We start from the raw sequence: 11,046 nt of genomic DNA on the forward strand, positions 1-11,046 counted from the left end.
TATAGAGCTACAGTCCAGCTGGACAGAAGACCTCTCCCCCTCCTGCCTCCTCCTGTCATGCATGACAGGAAAATGCAACTGCTGGCAGGAAAGCATGTGTCATACAGCCATCTTTGTGCTTCACACTCAGGCTCCAAGGCCATGACACCCCAGAGAAGGCTGGGGACCAGCCTGAGATTTACAACTGAAGCTACAGGATCTTAGAAGGGGGAGCTATTACAGCCCGGTTCTTACGTTTTCCTGCCACCTGGGGGAAACATGGGTGGGACCTAGAATGGTGGAATGCCGCGTCCGTGGAAGTGGTGGATGTCCACCAGTCTGCTACTGAGGGCAGCATCAGGAGGGGTTCGTAAAGTTCAGATCTCTAGGGGTCGGTGAGGTTGGGAGTGAGATGGCCCTTACAGGCCTTAAGTGAGTTTTAGATTTGGGAACAGGTTAGGGAAATGGCCCCTTTCCTTGTATATAAAAGCTGCTCCACACGTCAGCTTCTCAAGTGGCCGCAGCCGTGGCACTGGGCAAGGGACCTTGGATGAGATCAGCCGTGGGGCTCATGTGTTCTGGGTCTGGTATAACACATTTCTGACGATGGTTCATTTCTGTAGACAAAGATGCCCACACGTCCCTCGGGGTCCCCACGCTGTCCATAGTGGCTTCCACCGCCAGCTCTGTGGCGCTCATTCTCCTCCTTGTGGTGCTGTTTGTACTGCTGCAGCCGAAGCTGAAGTCGTTCCATCACAGCAGGTAAGCCCATGGCAGTGTTGGGGGGATGGGGGAGGTGGGTGGCTCTGGGGGCTGGCCTCTGACTGCATAGGGGTGCTGGTGAGCCTGGCAGTCTCTTCTGCTGTGTGTGCCCAGGGGAAGCCGGGTAGCCCTCCTGGGTGTGCCTGGCCCTGTGCTTAACTTCTGCACGCATTAGCTTAATCCTCACAGGAACGGTACAGATGAGGAAGCTGAGGCTCAGAGAGGTTAAGTCATGGTCATCCCTCTAGGTGATGACCGCCTAGAGATTTAAACCTAAATATGTCCAACCCCCTAGCCATGTCATTTGCCCTACATCAGTGGTTCTCAAAGTGTGGTTCCAGCAACATCAGCATCACCTGGGGACTTGTTAGGAATGGGAATTTTCAGGCCCCACCCCAGACCAACTGAATGAGAAACTCTGGGGCCGAGGCCTAGTGACTTAGTTTGGTGAGCCCTGCAGGTGATTCTGATGCAGGCTCATGTTTGCAAGCCACTGTCCCGTCTCTCTAGTTCCCAGTCCTGGCTGCATGTAGAGGCATCTGCTGGGAGTTAAACTCAAATACCAACACCTGGGCCTCTCTCCCCAGACATTCGCATTAATTTGGTTTGGTGTGGGAGCCTGGCACTAGTGTTTTTTAAAAAACTTCCCCAGTGATCCGAACGTACAGCTATGACTGGCAACCACTGCATTATACCTCACTAGAAACGGAGGAAGTGGGGTTTTGCCTGCCTTTGTCACTTTCCTTCTTCCGGTTGAGTGCATTAGCCACAAGTCATCCCAGACTGGGTAGATGAGGTTGGGGGAGGGGGTTGGCAGATGGTGGGGGGCTGGCCCTGCATGTATCCCTTAGGAGGGACTCCTCTTCAGGGCTGTCTATAGTTGCTTGGCCTGGTCCGGCAGCTCCTCTTTCCCTTGAGAATGGTTTGTGTGCACTCACAGCCCTTCATCAGTCACTGTCGTCATCCACAGGCGCGGAGGAACAAACAAAACTGTTAAATGAAATGCTTCCTGGTATGGAATTCACACACAGGGCTCAGGCTAAATTTAATCCTGATGTACTAGGTGTGATTTTTCTGTCTCCTCTTCAGTTTTTATTTGGGGGATCAGGTCACAGCTATTTTTTTTTAAAGGTTGTTAAGCAATTAGTAGAATAAAGAGGATCTGGAGGGGACTGTTTACTTGAAATAATCTGCTATTTCCACATAAAGTCAAGCTGATCTGCTTGTCATTTCATTCAAATTAGAAAGTATTTTCCTCTTGTAGTTATCTGGTGTGTTAAAAGTAACGGCCTGATTTTTCCTGACTTGAGTGGAAGAATGATTTGGTTTTTAATATGGGCTCTGTTTAAATTTTGTACTGTGTGCACATACTGCATTTTAAACGAACAAACAAAAAGCATTTTGGATAACAGAAGTTAAGCACATAACAGAATGCACACTGCTTTGTATGCCCCCTTGCCATCAGTTTTCCTTCCTTTCAGAAACCTCCGTGCATTTCTGAGCACCGTTCCTGTCATCCTCAGTGTCTGTGCCATTTGAATTGGGCAGCACAGATTTTATCTATCTGTAGGTACAGATGAGGAAATTAAGAGCTAATAACAACAGGCCAGTCCTCGACCTTCTGTGTTCCTGCCATGATGCATGGAGAAGGACACATCACAGATGGCACAGTGTTCCAGGCAAACTCTGACTTGGGATCTTAACCCAGGGAAACAGCTCAGTCCAGATTGTGGGACATTCTAGGAGACAACCAGCCTGGACTCTAAAAAATGTCAGTGTCATGAAAGAAACTCTATAGTGTACTGTTCTAGGGGAAAGGAGAGGAAACAGGACAAACTGCAATGCATGATCCATAATTGGATCCTCAAGGAAAACAGACAAGACAACAGCTGAAACAGATCTCTGCTGGGGTGTCAGGAAAATTGGTATCACAGCCTCACACCATTGTTCAATTTCAGGGATGTAAAGATGCTGCCGTTATGTAGGGGAGAGAAGGTTCTGGGGACGGCTGTGCCAGATGATGTTTTATGTAGGAAAAAAACCTTACTTTCAAAATGGTTCAGAAGAAAAGTGTGTGTGTGTATCAAAAAGTGATCCCAAAAAAGGTGCTTGCATGAATAAATCTCACACACATAACTAAAAGAATAAAAGAAGCCAGATACACCTATACATATACACACATACATACGTTCATTGTATATCCTGTTCGTATCAAGATAAAAGATGTGCAAAACTCAATTGTGGTGTTGAAGGGTTCATGTTTAGGCAGTAAAACTACTAAAATAGAAAGCACAGGAATGATTTTCATGAAAGTTAGGATAGTGGTTACTTTGAGTATGAAGAGGTAGGAGATCATAGGGGCAGGAGCAAGGGTGTCTGGGATGCCGGCAGCATGGTCTGTCTTGACCTCAGTAGGGGTTATGTATACACCAGTTACCTTTGGGATAAAACAAGAAGCTGTACATTCTTCTATTTTTGTGTGTTGTTTATGTTATAGTTTACGTGTGATTTTTTAAGTAAAAAGAAAAAAAAGACAAAGTAGCTGAGTCAAAAGAAAATTCTTCAGATTTCAACTCCAGTGTCTCATATTAAGACCACAGTATTTCTTTTCCCTCCTTTTTTAAAAAACTGCTTTATGGAGATTTAATTCATATATCATAGAGTGTATCCACTTTAAGTATTCAGACAGTATATTCACAGATATAGGCAAGCATTATGCTCTTACTTCCTCCCTGTGCTGAATGACGGCATTATTTTTAGGGTTTTAGGTTCCTAGTTTTTGCACAGGACAAGAGGGCTGGATACCTGTGTACCCAGAGGGTAAGAACAGAGTCTCTGGAAGCAGACGGAACTGGATTCACATCCCAGCTTCCTCCCTTACCGGCTGTGTGACTGGGCAGGTTACTTGACTTCTCTGAGCCTCATCTGCACTCTTGGTGAATCAGTACTTGACAGTGCTCAGGTGAGGGTTCAGTGGGGTAAAGCACTTAGTGCTGTGCCTGGCACATTGTGAGTGCTCAAAAACGGTCAGTATTGTTGTTGGTATGGTATTTATTTGTGTGTGTATTTTAATTCTTCCTCTCTCTTTTCCTGCTTTGGCTGCAGGCGTGACCAGGGGGTATCTGGCGACCAGGTGTCCATCATGGTGGATGGAGTCCAGGTTGCACTCCCGTCCTATGAAGAGGCTGTGTACGGCAGTTCCGGTCACTGTGTGCCACCTGCTGACCCCAGGGTGCAGATCGTGCTGTCAGAAGGGTCTGGGCCCAGTGGGAGGAATGGGCCAAGGGAGCAGCAGTTGCAAGAGCAGGGGGCCGGCTCCTCTGCAGGCGGAGAGGAGGAGGCCCCGGGCCAGTCGGGACTATGTGAAGCCTGGGGCCCTCAGAGCTCAGAGACTGTGCTGGTGCACCAGGCAGCCACCTCCTCCTGGGTGGCCGGCTCAGGGAACAGCCGAGGGGCTTACAAAGAAGCCCCAGATTCAGAGAACAGTGACATACAAAGCCTTTTGTCCCTCACATCGGAGGACTACACAGATGGTAGGTGGTCTGCGCTGATCATGAATTATGAGCCGCTCAGGGCCCTTGCGGGGAGTGAAGAAGGGCTGTGAGCCTCTCTAATAATTGGGTATTGGGGGGCAAAGGGAGATAATACCTGGGGGATTAGCCTACAGAATAAGGTCTCACCCTCAGCTCCTGGCGGGGCTGCGGGCTCTGTATAGAAGACTTTCTACTGTTGCCTGTGAGTCTTGATAGGTTGGAGTTTCCGAAACTATTTGTGGCCAAAGGGCTGTGCTAAATCAAAGGGAGGACAGCTGGTTGGAGGCGGGAGTGGGGTCTGTTCTCCTGTTATAATTTTTATGTTCCTGAAAGGATAGGAGTGACAAGGAGGTATGGGATCATATTACAGAGGAAACTGGAGCTGGTCTCTCTTCCAGGGCATTCAGCGGTTTCATTTGAAACAGGCGTACGCCATGCTTGTGTAGTCGGTTCTCTTGCAGTATCTCAGTTAAACCTCACAGTGATCCTGAGAAGTAGGTGTTATTACCATTCCTACTTGACAGATGAGGAAACTGAGGCCATAGCGTACGTCACTTGCCCATTGGTAAATGGCTGAGCCGAGATTTGAAGCCAGATGGATCTGGCTCTGAAGCCTATGTTTATAGCCCACAGTGCCATGCTGCCTCGCAGGTGACTTTGGGTTCTTTGTGGCAAGCCAGCCATAGAAGGAAATTGCCACTTCCTGACCTGTCTGCCTTTTCTGGAGCCTGGAGAGTTGAATATCGGGATTGACTCAGTCACTTTAAACAGTATCTTTACCTGAAACCCCATTGGGGCTCAGGATGCAGCCTAAACCCAGCTGTTTCCCTTTGGACAGGGAAGCTTCTGTACTTACCAGGCTCCACTGAAAGCCAGCGAGGGAACACTCTGTTCCCTGGGAGTCCTGGGCCCAGTTAATGTCTGAGGCTGAGAGTATCTGAAAGCAAAGAAGTTGGAAATTCTTAAGTGCAGATCACGTTTAGGAGTTTCCTGAAATCAACAGCATGCCTTCTCTTTTCTCTTGGTGGGATATAGAGCTAGGAAGGGGTCGCTACACAGTTGACCCAGGTCTAAAGGTTAGGGGCCCCATGGATAGACAGCTTATATGTATTATATGTCTGCACTTACTGACACCTGTCCCAAGAGCACTTCTTGGCTCTTACCTTTCCTCAGGAGCCTTGACCATGCCTGCTCTTCTCCTTTCTTCTGCTGCCTTGCTTTGTTCCATTTATTGAACAAGCGTTTTTGAGAACCCATCTTGCGCCTGGTGCTAATTAGGTTTCTGGAGTGATAGAAAGTAATCTGAAACCTGCTGCCTGCCTGCATGGATTGTCAGTCATTTGGGAAGATCAGGCCTATATTTGAGAAATAATGGAACCAAGAGTTGTAGGGTCCATGTCAGAGTGAGGGTCACAGAAAAGGCACATAGTTTATCCAGCTCGCTCCGGACTGAGCCGTCTGGGCCTGATGGGCACCGTAGGAAATCAGGACCTCAAGGCATTGGTGTAACCCGGTGGACGTAAAAGGAGACCAAGACCCAGAGAGGGGAAGTGAGTAACTCAGTATCACACAGCTGGTGGGTGGCCTTAAGGAGGAGTTGGGACCGAAGCAGGGCTCCGCAGCCTCATAGCTTGAGATTAAGGATAGAAAGAGAGGCAACTAGACCAGCAGAGTCAAGGCAGAGAGGAGGTTCAAGGTAGCATTACCTTGAATACTAGACTGAAGATTCAGATTTTATCACACAGGTGGAGGGAGAGATGAACAAGGAAGGCCTGAAGAAAGGGCAAGGGGTTTAGACTCATTAGAAGGGTATGAGTGAGGCTTTTTTAAAAAGTTAAATTTTTTATTTTAGAGAGAGGACTCGAGTAGGGGGAGAGGCAGAGGGAAAGAAGCAGACTCCCATTGAGCGCAGAGTCCCACACGGGTTCGATCTCATGACCCTGAGATCATGACCTGAGCCAAAATCAAGAATTGGATGCTTAACCAACTGAGCTACACAGGCGCCCCTGAGTGAGGCATTTTATTTCTTCAGACCAGGGCCTGCATGGGGACCCTGAAGTGGGATCAGGTGTGCTGCAGAGAGACCTAGCAGGGTAACCACTGTGCTTTTCTGTCTTCTCTTCCTGCAGATATCCCACTGTTGAAAGAAGCATGAGCGCTGCCACGGGCCTCTCCTCTCTGCGACGGTCCTCTGTGCCCTTCTTCCCTCTCCCTGTGGGTTTGAGCACCCTGTCCTCCAGCCACCCTACCCGGATACCTGAGCTGCCACCTGTGTATCTGTGTGTCTCTATATCTCTGAGGGCCTCCAGGGCCACCTTGCTGGAAACTCAAGGAAGATTCTCACCATCTGTCTGCTGGACAGCTGGAAGAGCTGGCATTTTGCCTAGCCCGGTCTTCCCATCTGTGTCGGGGACATATTTGAATGTGCTGGACTGAACTCTTCCTTTCCCTGAGCCCTCTGGGTCCCCTCCGGCCAGCTCTTTGGCGGCAGACCCCATCAGCCCCCGCGGGCCTGAGAGCCGCTGTGTTTACTTGTGCCTTCCCCCCCAGCCCATCGAGTTCCCCTGTCATGCAGGCTTGTTGCTGTCCTCCAGACCTCAGTGGCAGCACTGCTGCCCTCTGCCGCACAGGGGGCTGGGCCTGGGGCTGAGGCTCTCCTGGGAACTTTGAGGGCTGGCACCACTGCCCTTAGCAGGAGCAGATCCAAAGGCGGCTCTAATTAGGGCAGGAATATGGGTGCCTGGGCCTGCCCTTGGTTGACACCGGTGGCACATTTCTTTGGCCAAGGATGGAGGATGCAGAAAATCATGCCAAAGCTATCCCAGCACCCAGCTGTCCAGCTCGGAGGTGCTGGCTTCTGGCCCTGTTCAGTTTCCAAGAAGCGTGGAGAAGACCCTGAGGGAGGGAAGGAAGGTGGCTGATAATGATCGTCTTCCTAATATGCAAGTCCTCACTTCCTACTTCAGCGTCGGCCATCCTGGCCTTGGTTTTCTCTGTTTCACTGGAGTATAAGGGGAAGTGGCCTGCTGCCTCCTGGGTTGGATTCTTGGCAACCTCCGCTTCCTTGCTGCCCACAGGGGCCTGAGGTGAATCATCTCTGGGACGGGAGAGTTGCTAAGGTGCCGCTGAATGCCCGTGTGGCCATGGCATTTGGGGCAGGTTGCCCCGTTCTGGGTTTGTGGTGACAGAAGGGAGCCTAAGAGGCGCAGACCGAGTCCCCAGGCAGCTGCAGGCAGCTCCAGCCCCGGTCCTGAGGGTCCTCGTCACCACAGTCACGTGCCTTAGTAACTGTGCCCAGGAAGCGTGCTGCTGCTTGCCGCACCGCTGCTTTTCCTACTCGTGTTTCCCCTGCCACCCTTCCATGTGCCCCAGCTGACAGAGGGCTCTGTGCTCTCCCCTGGCACCTGGGGAGGGGCTGACAGTCCTCAGCATCCCACCTCGCTGGTCTGCGGTGGGTGAAAGCTTGCCAAACAGCCTGGCCCCGGGGCCCTTCCACTGAAGGGGGTGGGCTCCATGCTCCCCGATGCTTCTGCTGGGGGCCTCTCACTCTGCCATCTGTGGATGCTGTCCAGGGCCGGGGTGGCAGAGCTCAGCCAGGCTACTGCCATCCTCAAAAGATGTGGCATTGAGGAACGCTTATTTCTGTTTTGTTTTTGAAGCACTGGGGCTGGGAGACTTGTCGCTGACCCCGCCTGCACCTCTGCTCCTCCCCAAGCTGCTCTGTTCGGGGTGGTGAAGACAATAAAGAACCCAGTATATTTTCAGTACCTGACCTAACAGGGTAGCTCCAGGCGGGGATGGCCACAAAGGTAGGGGAATGGCCTCCTCTCAGCCTCCTGCATCACTCTCACGCGCACTTTACTACCCGCTCGTTCCCAGCCTCCTGGCACCACTGTAGTCTTCCTTCGCTCAGGGTAAGGGCAGTGCCTGCTGGGCCTGCGGGCGCCCCCACATCTCTCCCCTTCCCCACCCAGGAGCCCTGGCTGGCGTGGTTCCATATGGAACAGGTTGGCGGAGGTGCTGGAACACAAGCCTCTGAGGGACCTGCAAAAGACCAGGGGACCTGTCCTTGGCCTCCGAAGAGGCCGTTTCTGGAGATGTGCCTGCCAGCAGTTGCTGGCACTGGGCCCATCTGGAGGGTGGGGTCCCTATGGACCCTAGTTGCCTCATCATGCACGGGCTCTCCTTTACCCACAGAGGTGCCCTTGGTTTCCTCCAGAAAAGAAAGCAGGAACAGATGGTGGAGGGATCCAAAGTCTCACTGTTGGGCTTGCAGCCTGAATAAGGGTCTAGAATATTTTTTAAAAATGGAAGATCTTACCCTTTTTTATATCATTACTGTGGGTTTTCCCCCCTAAGAGATTGTGCTATTTGTTTTGGGTTTATTCAGCCACATAAGTGACTGGCTTAGCCCTTGAAAAAAAAAAAAAGAAAACCCTTTCTTCTGAAGCCTTCTCCACCTCACCCGCCATTAACACTGTCCTGGGGATCACAAGCCCAGACTTGCCTACCTGGTAGAAAGAAAAGTCTGGATAAATGGGAACCTAGTGCACACACACCCCTTTGCCCCCTCTGTCCCCTCCCCTGCATCATTGGCTTTGCTGAGCGCCACACCCCCATGTCCCTGGAAACCCCTGGGCCTGTGGTGGGAGGAGCCTAGGCCTCCCATTCACTTCGCACTTCTCTGAAGCAGTTTCTTAGCCATCAGACAGGTGCTGCTGTTTCTAGGGCTTCTGGGCTTTGTCCCTTTCAAGGGATTAGGAACTCCACAGCTGCCTCGAGGTGGAGCCTGGCGGAGAGACAAGGGCAGTGGCAGGTGGCAGGCTGTTAGGCTGCCAAAGGAGCCTAGAACAGGTGGGAGAAACTGCCCAGGGCCTGGCTTTCCAGGGCTCATCTTTAGGGGAGTCCAGCAGAGGGCTCGTCCAGGAGAACGGCCCGCACCAAAGGACTAGAAGTGTCTTTTTGCACACATGAGCTGACTCAGTGCAGGTTTTATATCCTGGTGACTTGCCAGCGACTTTCAAGGGCCAGTGTGTGGTGAAAATCATTTAAGATTTCCGTCCCTTTCAATGCCTTAGTTTAGCAGATAGGCTCTCTCTTTTGCCATTTCTGAATTTTGTGTGCTGTGTTCCTGTTTCACTGGTGTGAACTGTAAAATGGGCTGAGTCTTAGCCACTTTTTGAGTTCTTTTGGCTTTACAGGGCATTTCAGTAAGCATTCTACCAACACTCCACTTGCAAACAGAACTGAAGCTCATGTTGTCTTCCCCATTCATCCCTTCTTCCTCCTACTCCTCTCCCCTTCCCCCGCAGCTTTCAAGTTCTGTGGAGAAGCCTGATGGCAAGACAGACAAAGGTAGACTTTTCCGGCTTCTTTAGTGCTGGCACAGGATCCACAGGCATTCGGCCTCTCCCCTCCCGGTTCTGCCTAAGCTCTCAGACCACCTGCTTCCACACAGCAGTGTCTCCCGTTGGCAGGGAACACCGTCACATAGAGAATGGGATATGCTGCAGACCCTTTTACATCCTTGCCTTTCATTCCTCCTTAAAGAGAATACAGGACCCAGAAGGGAAGTGGTACACAGACTTTATAGCTTAATGTCCAGATGTGCTTGCTGAGGACAGTGATGCTGGGGCTTCTTTTGGGGGTTGCTGCTGGGGGCCCCTGGCTCTCAGGAGAGGGCCAGTCATTACCAGTGCCCAGGGAGGGGCTGAAAGGGATTTTGCTTGGCAGAAGCATGGACTGAGTGGTAGAGTAGCTGGTCCCCTGGAAAGGCAGCAGGCTCAGCTTTGCTGCAAAGCAGCTCCTCTTAATCTCCAGGTGAAAACCTAATAGAATTTTGAATGAACCCCCCCCCTCAGGTTGAGCCCTCCGTCGGGCAGCAGAGCTAACTGGAGGGCATGTAGGGGCCAAGCACTCAGATTGCCAAGCAGGAGGAGAGATGGACGCGGGTTGCACAGCAGCCCACCACACCCTGCCCTGGCTTCTTAACACACCACTATGGAATCCTTTGCAGAATGGTACTCCTATATAATGGTTTCAAATGACACATGCATCATTGACTCTGTGCAGGATGTCACTCAATCAGTTTGGGTTTGCTTTATTTTATTTTATATATATATTTTTTGGTATCCTGTACATTGCAGTGGGTGTGAAGATAGTATTTTAATATTTGTACAAAGTTTAATTTAATTTTAATTGTTCTATGTATATAACTGCATTTCTAAATAATAATTAAAAAAAGATTCTTATGAAGGCAGTTGTGAGAGATGTGATCCTTCCAGAAATTCTGCAGAAACCCAAGATGGAAAAGAGTGCGTGGGGTGGGAGCTCATGATGGGTTGAAGCGCCAGCTCTAGGGTGGGGTTGCCCAGCAAGAGGAGATGGGACAGGGAGTGTGCCATTGAGGGAAGAGAGAGCACATTCCATGTCTCTTCGTACATCTTCAGTGTGCCAGCCACTGTGCTGCGCTGGGACTCCGCGGAATCTCTCCAGTGCTGAGAAGGCAGACAGTTCCAGCAGCGTGCCTCGATGAACAGGGAAGCTATGCCGGGGCACAGTCCGGAAACATCCCGTAGATGGAATGGCAAGTAAGCTGAGATACAAAGGGTCCGCACAGCCAGGCTCAGGGGCAGGACACCACACATGTGCGGACGCCACTGCAGCAGAAAGCAGGTGCAGGGGGGAGAGGAAAAGGAGGGGGGTCCGGGACTGAGGTGAGAGCGGCAGAGGCTGGGTAGTCCAGGCCCTCCGAGTGAGGAGTGGGGACCTT

General features: G+C 51.0%; 1 protein-coding gene across 3 annotated transcripts in view; it reads left to right on the plus strand.

Annotated features, from left to right (window-relative positions):
- Positions 1–10,529, plus strand: part of SUSD6 (sushi domain containing 6) — a 93,741-nt gene extending 83,212 nt beyond the window's left edge. For all 3 annotated transcript variants that reach the window (XM_034642782.1, XM_034642781.1, XM_034642783.1), the window contains 3 exons: positions 603–741; positions 3,847–4,274; positions 6,404–10,529. In XM_034642782.1, the coding sequence (XP_034498673.1) occupies positions 603–741; positions 3,847–4,274; positions 6,404–6,429 (593 nt within the window). In that variant the 3' untranslated portion in view covers positions 6,430–10,529. The remainder of the gene's footprint in view (positions 1–602; positions 742–3,846; positions 4,275–6,403) is intronic.
- The last annotated feature ends 517 nt before the right edge of the window (positions 10,530–11,046 follow it).

The sequence above is a fragment of the Ailuropoda melanoleuca genome, chromosome 14, assembly GCF_002007445.2.
Source record: "Ailuropoda melanoleuca isolate Jingjing chromosome 14, ASM200744v2, whole genome shotgun sequence".
NCBI lineage: Eukaryota > Metazoa > Chordata > Mammalia > Carnivora > Ursidae > Ailuropoda > Ailuropoda melanoleuca.